At 34.0% G+C, this 26,373-nt stretch overlaps 1 protein-coding gene across 3 annotated transcripts in view; it reads right to left on the bottom strand.

Annotated features, from left to right (window-relative positions):
* Window positions 1-18,525, bottom strand: part of LOC118192107 (uncharacterized) — a 243,404-nt gene extending 224,879 nt beyond the window's left edge. Inside the window, exon 1 of one of the 3 annotated variants that reach the window (XR_015042880.1) lies at window positions 18,335-18,525. Coding sequence is in view for 1 of the 3 variants with exons in the window: in XM_085822981.1 (XP_085679107.1) it covers window positions 18,335-18,373 (39 nt within the window). In the remaining 2 variants the exon portion in view is untranslated. The remainder of the gene's footprint in view (window positions 1-18,334) is intronic. The other 2 variants (XR_015042879.1, XM_085822981.1) reach the window with 2 other exon arrangements.
* Window positions 18,526-26,373: the final 7,848 nt, after the last annotated feature.

Here is a 26,373-nt window from a genome sequence, read left to right as displayed (position 1 = left end):
GTTAGATTTATGTATTCTTAGGCAGAGGAGTTGACATCCATGAAATGGTGTAACAAACGTTGACATCCATGAAAATAGTGTAACAAACAGCTTAATATGTATGAAAGTGCTGCAGTTGAGTAGAAAAGTTACTTGTGATAAAATAATAAGAATGATAAGGATTTAAAATATTCTTAGGAAACAACGAGTATTATTGTTATTATTATATACAGTGTTGCTTATTTTTACATTCGCACTTCATGAGCTTTAATTTTTTAAACATTCCTCTACTTTCGAACATTTAGTCAAGGGATACCTGAACCTAGCTTAACCCATCCGAGAATTGCACACTGTTGTGTGCAATGTATTTCCAAGCAAAAAGATGTGTGGCACACCATCTGTGGAATCATACTGAATTGGAATTATCAGTCTGTATGGAATAAGCAGCCATCGGGACAGACTGATTTAAAATGAAAAAGTTTTTTAGAAGTGTGTAAACGTAAAATTTGGTTCCTAAAATGAATTACCCAAATCCAGGACCATCAGGAATGCAGAAAATAAGCAGCGATAGTGAAAATGATGATTTATATCTTGCAAGAAATAGAAAAGAAAAAAAATGGGGGGGGGGAAACAAAATGCTGATATTATGGATTGCGACAGTGATCTGTAATATGCGGAAGCTATGAATATATAACAGTTAAATGACACACTTGATGAGATTTTTGAGGAAACTCACAGTGAATTAGGTCAGAGTATATTTAAAGGTGCCCCTTGGATTATCTCTAAGTTGTTGTATCATTTATGTTAACTTGGGTAGTTGAATGCTATGGAAACCCTATTATGACGTAATTGGTTTCAGAAAATTTGAATCACGGGGAAAAAATTTGGAAATTGTCTGTCGAATTTTGGGTAAAGGCTCATGTGTGTTGGATAAGTATGTCGTTATTTTGTGGTTTGCACGGTAAAATGGCTGAATGTCCTAAGATTAATTTGAAGTTTCCATATGATTTGGAACAAAAGGAAATAACAATAAAAATTCATTCAAAGGAATAAGTTTTAGTTTGATTTATTTAATTATGGCAAAGCACACTAGGGCTATCTGCCTAAGGGGAAGGATGCCTTCGGGGAGGACTTTCCAAGGGAAACTGACTCGTATACACGTTACACATGGGGAAAACCACAAAAACGCCCATGCAGCCAGCCCATTCACGGGATTCGAATCTCGGACCGAACTACCAGCATTCAGCGACATTACCGCTCGGCCGTTAGTGGGCCTTTGGAACAAAAGGAAAAAAAGCATTAATTGACTGGTGTGTAAACAAAGGTTTACTTGGTAGCCATTAAGTGTCCTGTTTGTAGGACGGAAATGCATATGGTCAAACACTGGATATTTTCGAACGGAGGCTATTTTTTACGCTTATTTTTGTGAATTTATGTGGCGATGCCAGTATACATATTCAAGTTCAGGTAATTTTAGGATGTTTTGGTGATGCTGTTAAGGAATTTTGTTTGACTGAAGACGCATAAATTCGTCAGTAAGATAAGTGGATATTTTCTTCATGTAGTGCTAAGATGAATTTCCTTTTTTATGCTATTTCATAGTTTGATTTAAAATGTAGTTTATTGAGATTATACATATTTTTTTGTTGGCTGCTCCTTTGACTTTTAAAGTGAATATAGATCGATGTGAACAGAAACAAAGTTAAGGGAGCGTACAATGCCTAGTTTGTGCAATTCTCTGTTTTTTAAGTGAAAATAGGCCGACGTGTACATGGATACTGAGTTTGTGCAATTCTTTGACCTGTTATTTTGGGTTTGTGCAGCGGTGATTTTTGGCAGAAAAACTGCCGCTACACAAAGCCAAAATAACAAGGCCAAAGAATTGCACAAACTCGGTGCCCATGACCACCAAAAATCACCATGGGGCACCTGTAAATATATTTTTACCGGGGATTCTACTGAAAGTGAAATTGAAGAGCTTGAAGTTGAAGATACTGAGAGATGAACAGATGACAGACATTTTTAAAAAATTCCTTTTGAGAGCAACTCTAGTCTTCAAAATTTACCTAAAGCAGGTCATTCGAATGCCTTTTCTAAAAATCTATTTATGGATTATATGTTTTCCTCATTACTAAACCTAAAATAATTTCATGTTATCCATAGAATAAATATTGTTACGAGTTTCGTATTTAGTTAGCTATTTTTGGTAGAATTGTAATTAAAATTGTTTTATTTCCCCATGTAATGCAGTGCGTGATGAGTTTTAAATGAAGCTACGGCGAAAAAGTAAAAATACAGGAGCACACGCATTTAATTACTAGATATTTCGTAATTGATATTTAATATGAAATAATTGTAACTGCAATTTTATGCTTTTACTTTCCAGAAACCTCCAGAAATTACGAGAAGCTTCTTGTGACTGCTTAAAAAGCTTATAAAAGCTGGAGAAAAACATCAGTTCAGATGTTTACTAAGTTGTTGATTGTAGTGAATTCAGGATGAGGTCGGATTAGCTTTCTCTGCATTTGAATTGTGTTAACGATTTAGTAGTTTATAACTACTGTGCGACATTGTATGAATATCTGTGAGGAAAAATTCCAACATTTTGTTTTATTTCTTGTAATAAGAATAAATTTTAACTTTCCATAAGACTTGTGCATTGAATCTACTACGAACCCATACGCGCACAAGACTTTTTGGAGTCAGAAGTGGTATTTGAATTCTAATAACAAAAGCAATGGAAGAGCAGTTAAAACAGATGATAGCAGCTTTTGCTAGCCTAAAGAAAAAATTAATGCGGGTCAAGAATATGTTAAAGATGTGATGGGAGCTGCTCAAAAAAAAAATAGAAGAATCTGTTAAAGAAGAAATCAAAGCCAATGAAAAAGGAAATTACTTGCATAACAGAAAACAAATTTGAGGCTATGGAAGGCTGAACAGACGCAGTGGACAATAAAGTTGGACAAGTTAAAGAAAAAGTTTCTTCTGTGAAAGAGCAAATAGAGGAGTTTTGGCCGTGGAACAACTAGGTTACACAGTTTCTTCTTCAAGAATATGTTAAAGATGTGATGGGAGCTGCTCAAAAAAAGATAGAAGAATCTGTTAAAGAAGAAATCAAAGCCATTCACACGCGTCAAGAGGAAATGAAAAAGGAAATTACTTGCATAACAGAAAACAAATTTGAGGCTATGGAAGGCTGAACAGACGCAGTGGACAATAAAGTTGGACAAGTTAAAGAAAAAGTTTCTTCTGCGAAAGAGCAAATAGAGGAATTTTGGCCGTGGAACAACTAGGTTACACAGTTTCTTCTTCCACAGAAGAAATCGAAGGAAGAGTTTGTGCCATTCAACAACAAATCGAACAACAAATTGATGACAGGGTTCTTCCATCGGCAAGGAAGTTGATGCCTTAAAGAAATTTGTAGCACAGCAGGGAGCAATTCTGATGGTTTTTGAATTTTTAACCATGCCTGCTCGGCCCTTCCTGAAACTATCCACATGGTAAGACCTCTTGGCAAGTATATATGACACAATTTGCTATAGTGGCAGATGCCAATGGATGGGATTCCCAAGCTAATGCCTGTCATCTCGCCGCTTCTCTGAGAACAGACGCTGAGGATATTCTTCAGACTTTTCCTGAAAACAAAAGGCTAGATTTCAAAGCTCTGTTCGGCACACTGGAGCTGCACTCTGGGGAGAAATGTTTGAAAGACTACAGGCTTCAATTAAAATCCCTTCAACAGAAGCCCATGAAATACTCCACGAGCTCGCCACGGTTGTACAGAGGCTATCTCATTTCGCCTTTTTAGAATGCCCGACAGAAACAAGAGAAATCCTGTCCCTGCAGTACATTGACGGCATCCGTGATCCTGAAATACAAAAAGCTCTATGCATGACAGATGTCAAAGGACTTAAAAAGTGCTCTAGCGTATGCAATGAAATTCGAAGCAGCCCAGCAAGCAACTTGTAGAGACCGCCACTGAATCAGAGCTGTTCAAGTCCAAAAGCCAGAGGATCAAATGGCTGCTCGTCTTGAGGATTTAACCAGACTGAATGCCTTGAGACGGAATACTAGTAACAAGAAACCGACCGTAAAGTGCTGGAACTGCTATGCTGAAGTTGAAATACAAAGAAACTGCAGAACACCCCAGGACATGGATGTTACGACCGCACATATCAAGGAGGAAATCCAATTAGTGGCCATCTTGCGGGGTGGAGATTGCTAAGTTTAAAGCACTCAAGATTTCTGTAGTGAGTGCCATCAGTAATGGACTCTTCATCATGGGACACATCAATGGAGTTCCTTGTAGTATAACCATCGATACAGGAGCCCATGTTACCACTATTCGAAAGAATTGGCTTAACAATTGAAAAGCAAACTCATCTGGACACCGTCCTACATTAACCCCCAGACTGTGTCAGATGAGAAGATCGACATCGATGGAACGTAAACATTGACATCCCGTTTAGAAGTGCCGCCTACCATCACATGGTATATGTGGCAAAGATTACAGATCTTTGCATACTCGGATCAGACTTTCTAAGAAAATACATCTTTTCCTTGGACTTTAAAAATAACAAACTGCATTCCGCCTCTAATGAAGCCCTATTCGGAGTTAATGATGAAGGAATGAAATCTATCCACAAAATTATAGTTCAAAACGATATCACAACACCCGCAAGAAGAGTTTTTATTTCCTGGATCCATAGCTAAAAAATAGAAATTTCTGCTACGGCATCACAGAATACACCAAGAACTGTAACAGCCCAAAAGGAGTACTAGTAGCCTCAGCACTTGTCGACCTATCGTGAACCATTATCCCGGTAAGAGTTGCTAAAGTAACAGAAAATGCGAGAGTTAAGAAAAGTGAAGTGGTTACAGCATGTACTCCGATCACCAGCATTAAATGAAATATTAACACCACAGAATCCGTGTCTTTAGAGAGCATTACATTGGAGTTATTGCAGAATGCACAATTAAATAATGAAGAGAGAAATGATGCCGAACGTGTCATTCAAGATCTCCAAGATTTTAAAAAATTTAAATAACCAAGAATAATACATGTAAGTCTTAAAAAAATACTTATAATTTAAGAATGCAAAAAGATGTATATGTTGCATGCTTAAGTTCTGATTTTGAAAATGTTTTTATATAACACAGTTCTTCATTTGCCTGCATATTTATTTTTTTTAATCAAAACTGCTTCGAGAGTTTTAGGACCTAAATTTGGTTCAAATTCCGTCTGATTTAGTTTTTTCCAAATAAAAAAATTATTTTGCAAGCTGCATTGAACGAGGTATTATTAAGAGAGCAAGCATTACAATAGGCAATACTTTGTATTTAATACACCCATTCCTATTTTTTCATTCGGCAATTTCTCCCCCTACTATACTTTACAATTTCTTTCAAATCATCTACTTGAAACATAGAAAACTCAATTTCCACTTGATTAAGATATTTTTCATCAATAATGGATGGGAAAGTATTCATCAAGTAAAGAACAGATGAAAATGAAACTTCAGTTCTCAATTTGATGTCAGTAACTTCAGCATGTTTTAGAAATGGATCAATTAATGAACGTGGGGTTACAAAAAATGCTTGCACAGAATTGAAAAATGATTTCACTTTCACTCAACTTGGCATTTTTTTAAATATAATCTTGTTTCCACACCAATCACTCATTTCATTCAATTTCCATTTTCTTTACTCTACTTCTGAAATGGAATAGATGTTAGAGTAACATCTTCATTTTCTTTAGAAATTACTGATAGTTTTACGAATGTAACAAATAAATTCATTAAAAGTTCAACAAGTTCTCTTTTCAATTTATATATACAGTACAAAATCCATAATCCGGACGTCATGACTTCGGCGATTCTGGATTATAGATCATCAATTGGTAAGATGGCATACAGAAATTATACAATTAAAAATATGAAACCGTAATTTATGAAATAAAGAGCAATTATGATCTATAGGGTATCAAAATTTACAAAAAAAAAAAAAAAAAAAAAAAGCTCAATAGTTATTTGTTTACTTTATTTTTCTATCTGAAGCGTGCATGGGTAAACACTTCATGTGCATGCGTAGCAACGGCGCATTAAACGCACATGCGTAAGTTTGTGGCTTTGAGGTCCAGATTATAGACCATTCCTGATAATGGACGTCCTAATTATAGACTTTCTACTGTATAAGGAGCTTGTTGTTGCAAATTAATATTTACTGTTATAAACAAAGGCAAAGTATTTTTCAAAAGTAACATGTACAATTTGTTGGTAGGTGATTGTAACATTTTATAATTTTTTGCAATCTCTTTCCTTCATTCTCATTGTTATCTGGTTGATCACAAAATAATAATAATAATAATAATAATTAGAGCATCCTACTGTTCCATAATCCCTGTTATAGATTCTACAAGAGACAAACATCTCATATTGCAGTATTTCAAAATTTTATGGGATTTTGCATTCTGTCTCAAAACTTCTTGAGCAACTTTGAAGCTGTGCTTCTATTTAACCTTTCTCCAATTAAAAATATATATCTATTAACAACATCTCGATTTCTGAGCCAATTAATTTTTCAGTACCCTTTTTTGGGGGTATATGCACGAGGTGGCATGGACAACCTCTGATGATTATATTTGGTTGATGATTTTGATAAACGATGCTACACCTCTAAACTTTTCAATCATATTACTAGTATTATCTGAAGAAAATTATAAGCAATTTTTCCATTCTAAACCTTTGCTTTTAAAGTTTTCATTTATAAAATTAAAAATACCTTCTGCTGTACTTTTCGTGCATTCTAAAATACAAATCAATGAAGTACAGTGGTGGCCAAAATTGTGGACACTTTTGGAAATTTTTATGTTTTTGAAATTTGTATGCTTATAGAAAATGTTACGTTTTGCAAAATGCAAACTTGTATATATCATTTTAAAGAGAATTTATTACTGAATTCAATACAAAACACAAAATTCAATTATTTGCAATACAAAAAAAAGTTATATGTACTTTAATATAAATAAAAAACTCAGTTATGAAGTCGTTTGTAATGTCTAGCTTTCCTGACCAATCACTGTTCTTGTTCTGAGAACCAATCAAACGTTAGTAACTGCCAGTAGAGGCTGACATCATGTTTACACTTGAAACAATTCATTATTTTGCTTTGTTCTGTAGAAGGAGGGCCTGTTTCTTATACACTGCAATTACAAGTAGGAATTTTTGTAAAAATTTTTAAGTTAGTCAAAAAGCAATGACATAAAATAAAAGAGTAGATTGGACACCTGGAAAGAGATGTAATATTATTGTGTTACGAGAAAGTGGTCTTTCCTATGCTGAAATTGCAAGACAGGTGGATCGTTCAGTGACTACATCTGGAGTCCAAAGTTTTGTTTACGATATCAGGAGACAAATTCAATAAAAAACAAAGAAGGAAAAGGCCGGAAAAGGTGCACCACATCTATTGATGACAGAAGAATAAAGACTATGTCTCCAAGATAGAAAAATGTCATCAGCGGCCATCAGAAGTGATCTGAATGATGCTGGTGTTTCTATCAGTTCAAGAACAATCAGGAGAAGATTAACAGATGTTGGACTAAGAGGTAGAATTTCACGGAAAAAGGCTTATCTTAATTTTCAGCAACGAAAAAAAAAAGTCTACAGTGGGCAAAGAAACACATTAATTGGACAGATGATCAGTGGTCACAAGTTATATGGAGTGATGAAACTAAGAATCATTATTCGGTAGTTATTCGGATAGGCGAAAATATGTAAGACGTTGAATAGGAGAAGAGCTACATCCTGACAGCATTCAAACAACTGTGAAGAACCCAGTTAGTGTTATGATTTGGTCATGCGTGTCAGCAGATGGTATTGGTCGCCTTCATGTCATCGATGGGACACTGAATGCCAGAAAATACACTGACACTATTCTAGAACCAAAACTTCTACCTTCCATCAGAGATCTCTTTCCCAACAATGCTTCGTTTATTTTTCAGCAGGATTCTGCTCCTTGCCACACGGCCAAAATATCGAAAGAGTGGTTTTGTACAAAGAGCATTAAATTGTTGTCATGGCCAGGAAACAGTCCTGACCTCAATCCTATCGAACCCTACTAAGTACTGATAACTCACTGCAATCATCACTATCTAATGTATATCGATAACTATTATCGTTTTAACTTTTTTAAATTGCAAATAATTGAATTTTGTGTTGTGTATTGAATTCAGTAATAAATTCGCTTTAAAATGATATATACAAATTTGCATTTTGTGAAACATAACGTTTTCTATAAGCATACAAAGTTCAAAAACATAAAAATTTCCAAAAGTGTCCACAATTTTGGCCACCACTGTAATTATCACTCTCTATTCTTTACTACAATATGTTATAATCAAAGGGTACAGTTTGTTATCATTACTTCCATCAGTATTTACTGAAAATGATGTATTGTACATTGATTTTATAATATCGGCAACAGTAGTTTCTGCAAGCTTTTTCACAATAGCAGCAGTTTTGGTATGACAGCAGCTAAATTTCTTTGCACTAGAAGAATCTGCAAACATTGCTTTGAAAAGCTGTTTGGAATGACCCACAATGGAAATCTGTAGATTATGTTCAATTAAAAATCAAACAAAATAGCATTCGGCTTTTATCCTGTTTCATCATCTTTTATTAAGAAATATGCTATTTCTTTAGATTTTAGAGTGTCAAGTTCTTTATGGTTTTTATAAAAAACATGTCATTTAGTCATCTTTTCTGCCATGTGCAACTGAGAAGTCTTTGTTGCATACATTGCAATGTGCGTGATTCACAGAAATTTTGGATGCTTTAATGCATGGAAATTCTTCGTTCAAGGTAGCATAATTAACAAAAAACTTCCGGCTGAATCACAGCTCACAAGACTAAGCTCTTGCCATAATCTAAATAATGGAGTCGAACGCAGGCTAAACAAGCCCTATAAGCAGCAATGAACCTGGGAGTGAGGGGGAACTATTGATAAGTGATTAACGGTTGGAGTTACTGATCTACAATTGGCTATTCTTCAAAACCAGCAAAGCATTCAACACGTGATATATGCTGACACAAGTATTCAGCCAATCATCAGATGAATTAGTTGGTTCCGTTTTGCATACTGGTTCTCCTACCCTATTTCTGCAATATCCGTAGTTTTTTCCATACTTTTTGTAGCTCATCGTTTTTCATGATTTTACATAAATATGAAGGAATCCATAGTAGTTGGAGTCTATGAATACATCCTCTTTGTCACTGTGAAGTATATCCTATTCCTGATCAAGAGGCTGTTAACAATAGCAGAGGTAATGATACAGCACTGGACTTCCAGGTTCGGAGTGCCTCTGCAGTTGCATTCCGAATTATACCATAACATGTATTTTCGTTCTTATTTCCTTGTTTGATTTAAAATGCAGTTTATTGAGATTGTATATTTTTTGTTTTAATCTGGATGCCATTTTACTGGGAAGGGCATTGGATCTAAACAGGAATGGCACTAAAAAAAAATCAATTTTCACCAAAGGACACTCTAAAATATACTTTTACCAAAGGAATGACACAATGAACTTGTTGAGGAAATTTAACAACTTATTTGTAAATAAAGTACACATTGTCAAAGTAGAACATAAAATAAGATTAAATAACAATGAACGAAAGAAGCCATACATTTATCGAATACTGGAAGCATTGAAGCCCCAAGCTGACAAAACAAATTGAAGAAATGTTAGCAATGGGACTGATCGAAGAAACCAATGCAGAAATTTCATACGCTATTGGCTGTGTGATGAAGAAAGACTAGTACTCTCTGCCTATGCATAGACTTTAGATCCCTTAACGCAGTAATGAAACTAGATGATTTCTCTATGGAAAATCGCAAAGAACTCTTATTCCACAGTGGGAACCATAGACTTGCTCAAGGTATATTGGACCATACCATTGGAAAGTCAAGAGTTAACATTCAAGACACACTTTCAGTAAAGAAGTTTTCAGTAAATCTCAAGAAATGTTCCTTTGCTAAGACTCACATTCAGTATTAAGTAAGGACCAGGCTTCAGTTCAGGCAGCCATCTTAATGATCCAGAGAAAACTGAGGCTATCCAGAAACTAGCTAGACATCAAACAAAAAAGCAACTGAAAAGTATAATAGGCCTATGTAATTAATACAGATATTATATTCCACATTATGCAGAAAGAACTTATCCATTAACAAAGCTCACCAAAAGAAGAAGTCCAGAACAGCTGTGCTGGACAGAAAAAGGCGACAAAGCATTTGAGGAGTTAAGTTTCTTGTGGAAGCAAGGCACTGTCTTCATACTCGTTTTTCAGGGTTGCCTTTTATAATTCAATGTGATGCATCCTCAATCGGTGTTGATGCCTGCTTATCTCAGCAAAAGAATGGAAAGACGTACCAGATTAGTTAGGCTAACCAGAAATTCACCAAAGCACAACAGGCATGAACAATCATTGAAAGGGATGCTTATGCTGTGATTTCGTGCCTGAAGAAGTTTGAAATATGGATCTTTGGATCACCTGGCGGAATTGATTACATTCCATTAACTTTCATTACAAAGAATGCACTGTAAATCTTATAAGCTACAAAGAAGGCCTAAGCATTACAGAAATATGATAGTACAATTTCGGATTGCCAAGGTGCTAAGAACAATGCCAATACATTGTCCAAAGTGGAGACCATCGAGTGACTGGTATGAAGAAAGAACTCTTTATAGACATTTACGAACTCTCAAGATTATTTTTTGCGTTTTCTTTTGCAGCTACTGTACAACCCCCACTGACACTTTAAGTATTGTTCTGTTGTATTTTAGAATTATTTTGATTACTAATTGATAATCATTTGTACGTTGGAGCTTTGGTAGACGTTTCATACTAGATGAAGTATAAGTATTTTATTATGCATCTTTGAAATTCATTATTGATGGATTTGTAGACGTTAACATGTAAGTAACTATTGTTTGGCATAATTTTTTTGGTCATATTTTCAATAGAATTTCACCCTATTTCAATCTTGAATGAGGGCATGATGTACAGGTGAGGTCAACTAATGAGATGTATAGAGAGCACTAGCTCTGAGAGGTGGCAAAAGTCTATGAGATGCAGAGGGCACTAGTTCTCAGTCTGAGAGGTGCCAAAAGTCTAGTTTTCCAATAGGTAGGCCAAGAGAGATGTCAGAAAAGAAAAAGGCTCATGGGAGCCGTTAGTGAGAATAAAATTACCCTGTAATAATTAATGCACATATTTTCAATTATTCATAGTGTAGTTTTAGAGATTTTGTGTGTAGTTTGTATGTGTAATAAATGCTTAAAAATATGAAGCATAGATAACTTCTTTGATAAGGGAACAACGAGGAGACTCAGAGACATTACAGTAACATTGGCTCTCTATCAATGATCATATTGCAAGAAATTCCATGATGAAAAGTCCATTATCGCCATCACTCATAGAACAAATTTGAAGGGCACTGAAATGGGGCTTCTCAATATCTGGTCATGAAATGGCCACTTATTTGTTTTCAGTATCCTTGCTGTCCTTGTTCCAGTCTTATTTTCCATGCCTTGGTGTGCTTTGCAGTTTTTTTCGTACATGGGCTTCACCATCACAGTTCTAGCACTTCAGGGTCGGCTTGTTTCGTGTTACCACTCTTTCGGCTCTAGGCATTGATTTGCTAGTTAAATTGTCTAGACGAGCAATCACTTGATTCACTGGCTCCTGGACTTGGACAACTCTAATCAGGGTTGAAAAGGTATGGGTAAAAATTTTAAATTGCAAGAACTGCTTCCAGCTGTTCCTATGAATTTCTTTAAGCTGTCAACTTCTTTGGCAACAGCAGAAACTCTGTTATGGATTTTTTGTTTCACAGGAGAAACTCCCTCTTTTTTTGCTTGATAAAAAAAAAAACTCTTTGTCTGATTTGCTATTCGACAGCAGAAACTCTGTCTTCTATCTGACAGAAGAAACTCGATTTGTTGTCCAACATCAGTAACTCTTTCTCCAATTTGTTATTTGGCAGCAGAAACTCTTCAATTTGTTGCTCAGTAACAGAACTTTTCTTCTACTTCACAAACTTGCTTTTAAGTATATCTAATCTCAATCATTTCTTGGACATGTTTGATGGACCCTTCAATCTTTTCTTGGCCTGCTGCGTTCATGTCTCTCTTTTAAGCCTTAGCTTGCTTTCATCTCTTCTTTGAATGCAGCAAAGGTTGCCACCAGCTGTTTCAATTGCTCCTCCATCCCTTTCGTCACCGGCATTCAATCCATTTCTGATATCGAAACTCATTGTGTGCATAGGGTTCATAATGGATCACATGCACATAGAACTAATGATTAGCTTGATAAAATATATTTTACCAAAAGAAAGCCTTCAAAGTTCTAGTTGGGAAGTTCTAGAATGTCCCAACGAAGCTCATATGGAAATAATCTCAATATTCTGAAGTTGACTCTAAACTAATAATAACTGAGAAACTGGTGCTCTCTTCGGTCTTACACAGTTTTCTTCCAGCCGCTGAGAATCTCTAGTACCCTTCACTTCTCAAAATTACTGAAAGGCATACAAGGGCCATATATGTTTAAAGTTGCATTTAGGGATTACATTTATTCAATTACAATACCAATGACTGTTATACATGAATCAGACCACAATGTCACGAAGTCTAGTGACTTTTGCTGCTCTCTCTCCAAATTTGGCAAGTTTTCACATTAATTTAAGTAAAAAAAGGTCACTATAAACTCTATTAAAATTAAAAACAGTAATTTTCCAGTTTTTTCCAAGGGGGGGGGCAATAAAAGATTGAAATTGTCTCTTGCTACAGTAAAATTAACAACAATAATTTTCCCTTTTTTTTTTTTTTTTTCAAGGAGGGAAGCTATAAAAGATTGCAACTACCCCTTGCTACACAAAATGTTCACCACAGAACGATACTAATAAAAGATTGCAACTACCCCTTGCTACACAAAATGTTCACCACAGAACGATACTATTAATGTCTTAACAGCACTACCACTACAGGTTACCTATTTTATTTAAATTGGAAGTATAAAATTTTAGAATGCAAGAATTCTAATTAAAAGAATAAAAATGAGTACTTTTTGACTATCCACATCATAATGAAAAGTTGACAACTTTGTGTATAGGTGAAAAACGGCTGGCTACCTTTACAGTTCATAAGTAATAACAAAAAGCAACATTCGGTAATAAACCTGAAATTTTAGAACAAAAATTAAAAATTCTATATCGTTCATTCAGTTATGGAAAGAAATACAGGACAGCAAAAGATGCAGAAATATGAACAATGTAAATAATCCCTGTAATCAAACACTGTACAGTATGCATACATGAAGCGAAAATTAGAAAACAACATGTCAATCTTCAAAAAATGAAAGATCACAATATATACAGAAAATAAAATTTATTTGCCTTTGTGGAGGCCATAACCTGGCAACTGCAGCTATTATTGAATCAAATAGTGTTCTTTTCCGATTTTCACTGATATTTAACTGTTTATTGCATCATCGGATAGAAGCTAAATTTTCCAGTCTCAACACTATATGAAGTGCAAAACACTTAAAAAAGGAATCCTGGAACCATAAAACAAATTCTCAGCAGAAAGACATTTTTCTTTCCCTGTAGTTTTTTACATTACATCTCCAATTACTTCACACCTCCCAATAAATAATTTCCTTTCACACAGTGTGTAAAATTCCATGCTCTTAAAAAAAAGGGGGACTCTGCTTCAGTTGGTCGTTAAATAAATATGGCTGACTTTTAGCAGGGATTCCCAGCTGGTTCAATGCTGACCCCTCGAGGTCTATGATTAGAGGGGGTATGCCCAAACACGCACCGCAACTGGCTGGTATATCAAAATCCTATTAACTAAAAAAAAAAAAAAAAAAGTATTCATAAAATTGATAATTGTTCAAGGCTATGCCGCTATATCCCGTATCAAGGAAGAAATCATATAAAATTAAATGCAAGGGGACAAATATACCAAAATTACTGGTACTATTCGGTTTTGAGGGCCGTAAAAAACTTGCAGCGAAAATGTATGCGCAAGATCTAGCAAACGCGCCCATTTAACAGCACGCCAAATCTAGCATACGCATTGATTTCAGATAGCGTTAAGTTTATATAGTTCTATATTTCTTAAGACGCCATTGACATAGTAGTTTAATTTTTAAATCCTTTTTTTTTGATTTTAAGGGGTATCAGAAACCCCTATACCAACAATGTTAAATTGGCCATTTTCGATGTACCTTTTCTCAAAATCTGCTGTAGATACAAGCTTGAACTTTTTTCTGTAATTAAAGTATACCTATCTGATTATACTGAAATGAGCTTTTGAAACATTTTGAATTTTAGAGTAAATTACAGAATATTTTGTTAGGCATAGTAAAATTTAGCACTTTTCTCACACAAAAAAATTTTAATTTTTTTTTTTTCTTAGTTTATCACAAAAAGCTCATTTCAGTAAATATTAGGGAACCTAATATATAAGCCATAAAAAGTTTAGATACCTGTGAGCTGAGTAAAGGTACATCGAGTATAAAAAAGTCACGCTTGGAGAAAAACGCGTTTTTATGTAAAAATCCTCATTGATCAAAGCGGTAGATGACAAATTAAAACTAGATTTTTTTTTTTTTTTTTACACAGTTCTAACATTTATAGAGATTAAAGAATGGTATTTTTAGAAAGATAAAAGTGTAGAGAATTTGAAAATGCAAAAATCCGAAAATCACAATTTTTTGAAGATTTTGGGGTTCCATCACCCCTTAAATCCTTTTTTGATATCCTATGGATTTAACAATTTGGGAATTGCCCATGACGAAAAGTCGGCAATAGAATTTTGGGTGCAGAATCACCCACTGCTTGATGCATTTTTAAGAATTGCACATACTCGGTATCCATCTGCACATCAATCTATTTTCACTTGGAAAAAATCCTAGAATTGCACAAAAATGGCACTGCGCACACCCTTGACTTTTATCTATGTACACATCAACCTATTTTCACTTAAAAAGTAAAAGAAAATTGACAAAAATTAAATTGTTTCCAACGTTGTAAAAAGCGGCAAACAAATACGTGAGCGATTCTGCACTTTACCGAGAATATTTTCAAAGAAAAGGCATTATTCATTATAGAATATTACGTTTGAACAACCAACGAGATGAAATTATGCTTTAGCGATAAATCGGTAGCGAAATTATGCTTTACGATAGTCGGTAGCGAATAACTCATCCATTCAGTTATGTTTAGCAATTTCTATATAAATTATAATAATGATCTGAAATAGTTATTTACTCATGCTTCCATTCAGTCATGTTTAACCTTTTCCATATAAATTATAATAATAAAAAAGTATTATATGAAATTAAGCTTTCATCTAAATTAAAACATCAATCTTAGATAGTTATTTACTATTATACTTCCTTTCTTGCCACAATTATTTTTGGTAGCATTGACATCAATTTGGCATTTTTTACGGCCCTTGAAATTGAATAGTACCAAATTACTTTATTTTTTATGAGAAATTTCTTATGCAATAATAGCAATATTAAGCAAAACAGTAGAACAGAAGAAAATACAATTTTTAAAAATATGAAGAACATAAAACTAGAACAAGAAACTGATCTGGAAAACAAGAAACTAATCAAATATTTTTGATGATGTGATTTAAAAATTAAGCAATTTTACGCCAAATATTATAAATATTGCATCAATAAATCAAGGGCAGTCATCACACCAATTAGCATGGAACTTTTCTGAGTTAGAATCCGAGACTTCGCTTCTGAAAACTTGTTTGGCCTAATAACTAACGTTCAGTACTTTTACCCCCAACGCAGACTCTACAGAATTAATTACAATAGCTTGAAAGTGTTTAATTATATACTTATAATATACAACTACACAATTTGAAAACTTTTACATTATACTGTTAAATTACTTTTATATTTGTGAATCACAGTTTCTGTTCCAAGACAAGTAACAGAATAGTCATATTCCTAAATAGAACAACAAAAAATTCACTAACAATCTATAAGGGACAGCTAGAGGTAAAATTGTATAAAATATGAAATGGGTATTCTGGAAAGGAACCCTGGTGGGTTTTCATCCGCAGAGAACCCGTTGGCGCTTCGGGAAAGAACCCTTTGGCGCAGTTGCAGTTTTACTCGCCAATGATCCGAGCCGTAAGCGTGATTTTTTGTAAACGTGGTTTTTAGTGATGTAAATTCAAGTTAGCAGACAATGGTAGTAAAAATTCACAGATAATAAGTATGTAGATATGAAACTAACAGGTTAAACGCGATATACGAAAATAAATTTCTATTAAATTCAAGTTAGCACAGAAAACAATGTATTAAATTCATTTAAAAAATAACAATTAGTATTCTTATACTTACGTTTACAATATACTTATATGTATTTTCTCTAATTCATATAGAATACTAATATTTCTATTACAAATGTCTTTTTTTCACTATTAAGTACTTTGCCTGTTGATTGATGTATTTCGGTAAGAGCCATGTAATAAATTAATGAATGTATGACCTTTAATATATCCATTTTACATAGTTTTAAGTATTTTTTTTTTTTTTCAAGTTACTTGCGTACAGCTTAAAGCATTTTACGTTGAAACAAATACCTATCCTTTTTCATAATATATTTCACAATACAAATAACCTTCAACAGTAATCAAATTTTCTTCAGTAGCATTTTTAATAAAACTAGAACTTTATACATTTTAAAATTATTATAGGGGTTGGAAACCTCATGGTTCTGCGTGCTTACAGCTGTTAATAATTAAGAACATAACGTGAACAGCCATGTTACAAATTAGCATTCACCCCTCCCGCCATAATTTCTTCCTTTGATCCCGAACTGACGACCCGAGAACCGGCATCTTTCGACGAAAAGTTCTTTAATTATGCGAAAATATTTCTATCTATTCGTTGTTAAAAATTCAGAAAAAATAATAATAAATAAGAGAAAAATAATATAAATCTCCAAATGCGAACAACGACAACCTTCGCATAAGCGAATAGGATGAATTAGCTAGGTTACCAGGTTTGAACTATTATCGCCAAAGTTGGCGATGTTTACATTTACCGGGTTCTCTGCGGAAGTGCTTACAAATATTACATTTAAGGGAGGGAATTTTTGTTTACAAGATATATTTAATAAGTTATTTTATTATTTGAAAAGACATATTCATCCCCATTTCTTCCCTTCAACTTCCTAGGATTTTTCAGGTGAGCAGGAGTCCTGACACAGAAAACAGCCCCCCTGGAGTTGAAATTTATTAACCAAAAAATTCACTTTTTCTCATCTTTTAGAAAATCTCAAAATTTTTATAATATAAAATTTCATTTTTAAAATCTCTTGGTAAAAGTGATGACAGATTACACAGAATGATGCAAAAAACACACTATTTTTTAAATAATCATATTTATATTAACTAAGTTAATAAATTATGTAAACTGGAGTTCCTGATGCATATGCAAGAAAAGTAATGCACTTCATTAAAAATGTCAGTTGATTTTTATCACTTTAATCCAAATTTTACATATCCTGCATAAATATCAGTTATTTTACTATTATTAGGCAAAATTTACAGTCTGTATATTAAAGTACACTGGCTAATGAATGGCTATCAGAAAAAATGCTTCCCAAACATGAACACAGTTTTAAGTCAAATTTACATTCCGATCAATAAAAAAGATGAGTATTTCAGAGATTATTATGAATATTAAACAGAATCTATGATTAAGAACAAAACTTTTGATATATATTCTATTAAAGATGGAATTTATTTTTAACTGCGAAATTTATCGTCGATTTGGCAGGGCTGAAAATCAAATTTGACGGAAAATAAGACGTTATTTCATTTCAAGGAATGAAACATTCCATTTTCAACATCTATCAATTCCTCCAAATATGGAAGTTGTAACTAGCTTTTTAGCTATTAATTTAAGAACACGGTCTTATACATCATTATTAACTAACCGTAAAATCCTCGCCACTAAAAATACTGCTATTCTTCATAAGTCAGCATACGACAAAAGAAATGAGATATCAAATTCAAATTACGCTCCCGTTTGTGTGTATGTTGTTTGGTTTGGATATAAGAAACAAAAATAGCTGATAATGCATAATTTGATTATAAAAGTAACATACATGCATACAAAACACAACTGATGCAAGAACCTTAATGATGCTGAAAATAAATACGATGCACAACCCCAGAAATAAATCAAAAAATACTTTTAGACAGGAACTCTTAAAAATCAAGAACTGCGAACAGTATTAGGCAAAAGAATTAAAATCTTACCCATTCAAGAATACTTTTTCGTTTGGATTCGTGAAGCATATTGAATTATATCAGCTAGATTTCCATTGATTAATTACGGTTAAATATTTTGCGAAAAAAAACCAAAGATTTTCCGTTGCATTCAGAACAAAATTCGCCGCTCTCACGCCAATGCAAACACTCTCCTTCTTCAGACAACCAACGGCTAGTATGATGCTTGCAACTGAATTGTAGATGGCGCTGCAAGTTATATCGCTGGTTTGCGTCTGGAACGTTCACTTTCAGTTTTCTCTGCGCAGAACAGACAGATATTAACGGGCAGATTTTTACTATTTTATTATCGGTCACATGACATAGTAGTTGCGTAATCACGGCGAAAATTAATTTCTGTCGCTAGAAGTCTCAGAGCTCTTCCAAAAAGCAGCAACAACTGCAAATAAAAATAAATATAGTGAATCCTCTCTAAAAGATGAGAATCCATAATTCCGGAGAATTTGGGTATGCAAGTGGTCGTTTTACAGAGGTGAAGTTCAATAACAAGTTTATTAATATTCTCAAAAATACTGATCACTTTCGAAGGTAATCGTCTTATGGAGATGGTCGCCTGTAAAATGCCAGTCCTGAAGGTTGCCTGTCTAAGACAAATCACCTCGGTAGATGACCAAAATAGTCCGGAACTATATATAGGTCTTATAAGCGCGTGCACTACATTCTGTATTCTGTTCCAGTGATTTTGCAAAGCATTCTCCGAAAATAATAATTTCGTAATTCTGATTGTTTCTGCCCACTGTGCTATTAATTACAGTGAACCCTCTCTTGGTGACACCTGATTAAGACAGCCACCGTTGTACATAATCCGTATATGATTCAGGTGTCGATTTGCCCAAAACTTAAATTGCGCAGGAGTCTAGCTCAGGCATAATTATTTTTAATTTTTCAGGTGAATTAAATTCTAGGCAGAACGCTAGAAGGCTCCGGCATTTCTTTTATGTAAGTGAATTACAATATTAGAAGGAAATTCTTTTGATCTCAAAAAATTTATTTTTAATAATAAATTAAAAATCGATTCTAACTTCTGAATGAATGCCTCTCTTTTCATGAGAAACAAACCCTTGGATGGAACTTGAGACTTTTAAGGAAAGAAAACCCGCCACCCACATGTCAGAAGCTTATTGGATGTGCAATGGATTTATGACAGCTGGTAAATTTTCCGTTTCAGTGCTTCCCGCAGAAAGTAGACTTTTTACAAAACACAGAGCTCGGAGATTGTCACTTTGTCCTAAATCTCTCGGATTCGGGGGAAATTTGTTCTCAGTCACATTCTTGTCAGCTATTTTACTGATATTATATTGACAGGAAATCATGGTCAGAAAGAGCTGGACTATTCTCTGCTTGCTATCATAGCTGTACATTCTCCGTTAAAATTTCTTCTATATTCTATTACTGTCTATAACATTCTGTCCATTCTCATTAGACCCACCAGCGGCCGAGAGGTAAAGTCGTTGAACACTAGTAGTTCGGTCCGAGGTTCGAATCCCGCGAACGGGCTGGCAGCATGGGTGTTTTCGTGGTTTTCCCCATGTGTAACGTGTATACGAGCCAGTTTCCCTTAGAAAGCCCTTCACGAAGGCGTCTCTCCCCTTAGGCAGATAGTCCTCGAGGCTTTGCCGTAATTAAATACCCTAACCATTCTCATTAGTGACGCATTTAACGGTTTTACCATTTTTTTATTGTCGTGCTAGAAAAAGAGCTGTCTTTATCATATACCGAAGTAAAACATTATACTGTGTATTTAGATCTTAGGACAGGATACCGGCTGAGTTGTTTTTTTTTCTTTCGAGTGAAACTGTAATTCCAGCCGGAGCTTTAAATAAGTCGAGGTCCAGTATTTTATTTTATTATTTCACTATTCAACATTTGCCTAAATCCAAAGGCATAAGCTAGAAGGGGGCTGTCCCCGGGCGTAGCATCCAGAAGGCGCTGGACTGATGTTACTAAATTTTAGTATTAAATGTTTCTATTCTTAGTATACAGGGAGAGGCGCGAAATTTTCAGTTGTCCTCGGGAGCTGAAAACCCTACCTACGACTCAGCCCAAATCATTTTTGTTCAGTCCCCCCCCTCGTCGAGACATTTGCTGAAGAGTGTCTGTTCCCCCAGTTCACTGGTGATCAGATATTAAGCCTACAAAAAAATACCACAGTGATATTTGCCCACACGAATGAAAGCATATAAGCTGATACAAGTAAAAGCCCACAAAAATAAAAGGACATAATGACTTTTATCAATATAAAATATATTTATGATTGTTATTATAACGGTACCGCCCAGACGGTACAGTTAGCTAGGAGATCCGACTGCGGTACCGAAAGGCTTGAGTTCGAATCCTGGAGAAGGCATGGCTGTAACTGTCCGTCTATCCATAGGAGGCAATGGTGGCCGCCTGTTAGGTGCCTCCATAATAAAAAATGGCCGCATCATTTCTTGCCTTAGAAGTGGCCAATGATGAAATAAGGCAAGTGCCCGCCATTAGATTAAAAAAATATATAACAAACGGAAATATTTGATGTCTTTTAATTTTTTTATGTCTAAAAATACATCTGTTTATATATTCATCACCACCTTATTTATTAATTTTATCAGGTCAGAAAAAGGCTTTTCCGCTTTCCGTTTAAATAATTAGTTGTAATGTTTCGTATTTATTTATTTGTTAATTTTATTCATATTTACTTATTTATTTTATGTGTGCAAATGAAAACGCTCATTGTGAAAGCTCATGCTATTTTTAACGTTATATGGCTGAAATTAATTACAGGTATATTTCACCATTTAAACATGGAGGAGATGTTAGTTGAATATCCAATATTAAATAAAATTCTAATTTTTAAATATTAAGGAATATATTTTTTTCCCTAATTTTAATGGCAGCTGTACATCTTTCAATCCTTTTCATATAACGATCTTTTTAGCTGATTGCAAATTTGTAAAAATTCCTTAAGCATATTTCTTCAATACATTAAATTCTTTTCAAATTACAAATATACTTCAGTTCGTTGAAAATTTGATATGGGAAGCAATTTTCTAAGAACATTCCTCAACTAAATATATCGTTTAAATGCATTATAATGTGCATTATAATTATAAATATTTTATTACATCCTTTGTTTTCCTTTTAAAAATTATTAAAAGCGGAATTATTAAAATTATTATTATTAGGAGATATTATTATTATTAGATATATAAACAGATTATATACTGAAAATAAAATTTTAAAAACTTACATCAGGAGAAATATGGAAGTGTAATTATGATTAAAATTATAAAGATTAAGTTAGGTTGTTTGTGTTTCAGCGAAGTGCGTATAGGCTATCTGCTTAAGAGAAAAGATGCCTCTGTGTGGGAAGCTTTCTAAGGAAAACTGGCTCTCATTCGCGTTATACAAAGGGAATAGTATATTATGGGATCTGTTATGGTTACTGTAGTTTCTCACTGTATGTAATTATTACCCGTTGCAACAATACGTTCAAAAGAAACTATTGCTCATTTAGATGTAATGAAAGCAATTTATAAATACTAAAATCGTGATTTTTTTATGCTTCAAACAATAACAATCACAGCTTAAGTACTTGTTATACATATTAAATTCCTACTTAATTAATTCAAAATGAATGAATAATTAAAAATTAATTGTGCTATGTAAAATAGAGAAATCCCCAAAACAGTTGGTTTCTTTTTAAAATTGTCGCATTACTGATTTGCTCGAAACTTTTTTAAATGTTAATTATTTTCAATTGCAACTAATATCAAAAAATTTTCAAAAATTTTAAATCACCGCCGAAAAACCTGTTTAGATGAAACATATTCATAACATTATATTATTGATGAGATGTCTTTCGTTAAAACGAAAGGAATTTTTGGAAATGAAGATTAATGATTTCTTTCATACATTTTATTTACATACATAATGTAAAATATATATCATGTCTACCTTCCTAATAATAAATTATCTCCTCTTTTCATTCTAAATATAGCAAAGCAATAACGTTTCTAATATAATCTTTACTTCCTGTAATTATGAAAATTGATCTGTCATGTGATCTCTGTTGGGTAATTATTCCTAGAATGCAATGAGAACTTAACCCAGCATTCGAATATTAATCTGTTATATATCTCAAATTTAATTCCTTTAATGTAAACATTCTTGTAATGTGATCGGAAATGTAATCATGCCTTTGTATAAAAGTCTTTGCTACGTATAGGATGCTGCTGCCTTCAAAAAATAATTTTTCAAATTTATCGGACATAAAACGTTGTTTAAAAACAAGGCGCTCTAGCACCGATTTTATTTGCGCTGATTAAATAAAAATACGTGTCAACCATAGGAAACAACTGAATTCGGCCACGTCTGCAAATTTCTAGTTTATGCACTTATTTACCACGCCAAGTCATTGCAATGAGCTTCTTTCAATTTCATTACATGTAATTCTTCCAGTTGTATATGTAGGCGTATAATTTGTTTTTACGTTGTAGTTCAAGAGCTAAAGAGGCTTAAAACATTCCGTTACAGCTACAGAAAACATTATTCTGTTCTTTGATTAAATTACCTTTTCCTCGTTTCTTAATATTGAAACATGCGCATAATTAGTCCTAGCCATATAACTTAAAATCGCTTTTGAGGAACTTCAGAAGGACAGTTTTCATTTTCACACATACACAAAATGAATAAATAAACATGAAAAAATAATAAATAAATAAATAAAAATCTGAAAGGTTTCAGATTTTACATTAAGTCCGAAGGGTCGTTTTTTAAACATTTTGTGTGTTACCTTTATTTATTAAATATCATGTTCTTCGCACTTAAGCCATAAAATTCAGTTCAAGAGCAATATGGCAAAATAATTTTAAATTGAGCATATCTATAGAATTTTCCATACACAGTCTCACCAGATAAAAACGTTTTTTCTGTGCAACGTTGCCATGGCTCGCTTTGAAATCCTTGAGTTTGTTAATCAAAAATTTGTTAGCGTTTTACAAAATATGAAATCGCTAGTAAAACAAATTCCAAATTTCAAATTTGGGCTTCCAGATGCCCATATTCGCAGGAGGATTACGTCATTGAAAATTGGATGGCTCTAGGTAGCGTTGTTTTATCACAATGCGAGAAACATACACACATTTATGCAGATTCTTCATTATTTAATTTCTTCAAATAAAATACAGGGTGATAATATTTGGTGACAACATTTTGAAAACTGAAACGGGCATTCACAGAGTGATTCGACGCAAAATCGCAATAATCCATGAGAGACAAAGCCCCTTTGGACTAATAAAATTTTAGATTTTTCGTCGAAACATTATAGCTACGCATTTCATCGGAAAGCATATAAGGTATTTCTCCCGCCTTCTTAGCGTGTCTTCGTGGTGTAGTGCTCTGCATGCTGGGCGCGTATCCAGAGGTTCGTGATTCGATTCCCGGCGAAGGCGTTGCTCATTTTTCATCTCTCCTGCTTCCAAAAAAAAAAAAAAAAAAAAAAAAAAAACCCTAATGTCTCTACAAGCATAAAAGCTTATTTTGCTTTAGTGAAATAAACAAAGTAATGATAAATATGTTGTTACGTGTACTCGTAGTACTAGTATACGGGCTCGTAATAGATTGAATGCACACAAAACCAATGATAGCTTTATAAAATTATTTTTCCTAACAGAAACACTTTTAACAGTTCTGGGACTTTCCACAAAAGTATTCGTACAGCTCTTCTCAGTAGAACAGAGCACAATCAGTAGTTACCACTTCAAAGTACTAAAGCCGTTAACACAATGTAACGCAAAATTCATCAAAAGAATGATGTTCGAATGGAGATCTCTCAATACTCCGAAGTTAACTCTGAGCTAAAAACTGAGAACTGATGCTCTCTCTGGGCTTGGCCACCGAGAAATTTCCAGTACTTTCGATTTTCTACATTTCTGGAAGGCAAATACAGTTACAGATACATATGGGGCCGAATAGAGTTACAATTACATATATGAATCAGACCAGAATGTCTAAAGTTGGTCGACTTTTAAAGATTTCTCGGCAAATCTGAGACAACTATTAGTCGCTCAAATCCATCGCTAACTTGGCAAGCCATTTACTTGAATGTTAGATAGATTTGCCTCTGAAATCTTATTTTCCCGGGGGAGCATGGTACAATGTATTTCTCCCACCTTCTTGGCGTGCCTTTGTGATGTGGTGGTCTGCACACTGGGCCGGTATTCCAGAGGTCCGCGGTTCGATTCCCGGCGAAAGCACCAGTGTAAGATTCTATGCTGTGTACTTTTAAGTTAGCAGTTGAATTTGAAAAATCTTAAGAACTGGTAAGCTAACAAATAATCCCTTGAGTTCGTGAGACAGTAAGTAAGACTTGAAAAGGGTTAAAGACCCTTTATTATTCCAAATTAAAGTTTAAAAGAACTCCGTCTTGGAGTTTTACAATAAAGCCGCCACTCTGGCTTGAACTCAAAAACTAAGAAATTAACTTAACTAATCTTAACTAAAAAGATATAGCCGAAGCTATCAAGATTCTAACTGAGTTGGGCCCTTAAAGCTGAATAACGGCGAAGCTATCAAGGGCCTAAAGTACGGCCGAGCGTACTAATAACTTTAAGACAGAGTAGCCTAAAAAGGCAGACGCGTGCTAGCCAGAATCACTGGTTCTCTCTAAGGCAGTAGAACTTCACGGTCAATTTGTATTCATTTGTACGCGTTTCTAAACCTACGTTCTGGCCGGCAGTTGTAAGTTGAAATTCAGGAAGACAGGAAAGGAACTTTAACTCAAAATGTAACTGTTAGGAAAATTGACATAATCCTTACAATGGATTAAACACACGTTTTTGAGACGTCAAAAATCAGACTCAAATATTTGATTTTTTTATAGTAATAATCATAAATACTTTTATATGGATAGAAGACATGTATCCTTTTATTCATATGTGCTTTTATGAGAGTGAGCTTTTAACTGCGTGGGCTTTTATTCATGTGCATGTTCATTCGTCTTTGTATTTAACGCGAGGGCAATTAGCACAGTGAGTTTTTTTTTTTTTTTTTTTTTTTCGGGGGGGGGGCGACTTTTGTCTCGTGCAGGTTCGTCGAGTAGGCTTTGATCAGGAAAACCAGTTCACCATATTATCCCCTCACCTTAACTCCACGAGAGGGGCCGACAAACGGATATATAGAAGGTGTTTACACATTTTTTGAATGATTTCAATAAAGAAACAAAAGTAAATATTTTTGAATACAAATTTCTGGCAACAGCCAGCTTATTATTTCAAATGAGAAATATCATATACTACTTTTAAATTTGTTCTGCTTTCATAACATCGCGTGTAAACAAGATATCTATTGAAGGATATGTTTCTGCGCTTTTCGGAGAGAAATATTCCTATTTAATAATTCAAAAACATTGTAAAGTATTAAAATTTCTAAACAAAAATAAGTAATATTATTAATCGAAAAGGGAAAATTCATCAATGATTACTTCAACATGGAAAGAAGATTCCAAACGAATACCCGAAAAAGATACATAGTGATGTTCCTGAAGTTAAATCATTGGTAACAAGAAAATTCTGCTGATCTAAGAAATCAATTGCAGAGTCTAAATACATTTGTAGAGACAGTAAATAAAATAATAACCAAGATTTATAAATTAGAAAAGCTAAAAAACGTAATGTTCACCAGCTTTTGCCGGGATATGTGCCTTAACGGAAAACAATTTATAGAATCTCTACGAAAACTAGCAGGAGATAAATAGAAATGCATTGTGACCAGTGACGTAACTAGAACTCTATCCAAAAAAATTTCTTGCCCCCCCCCAATATATTTACAGTACTCCTTCCCAAAGAAAAACATTGAGGTTCCCAGGAGCCAATATTTTGATAATGATTTTTATCTAATCAGGATTAATACTTAAAAACCTATGGACGCATATAACTTGTCCCGCCTATTAAAGTATATTCATTTTTTGCTGTACTTCATTTAAAGTTATTTCCTCGAATGATTCTAACTTAATTAACTGATCCCTCAAG

The sequence above is a fragment of the Stegodyphus dumicola genome, chromosome 1 (genome assembly GCF_044657685.1).
Source record: "Stegodyphus dumicola isolate Sdum_Otavi_A_Nest chromosome 1, ASM4465768v1".
In the NCBI taxonomy this organism is placed as follows: Eukaryota; Metazoa; Arthropoda; class Arachnida; order Araneae; family Eresidae; genus Stegodyphus; species Stegodyphus dumicola.
The sequence above is the reverse complement of the archived record's forward strand: the minus strand, read 5'-3'. Positions and strand labels throughout refer to the sequence as shown.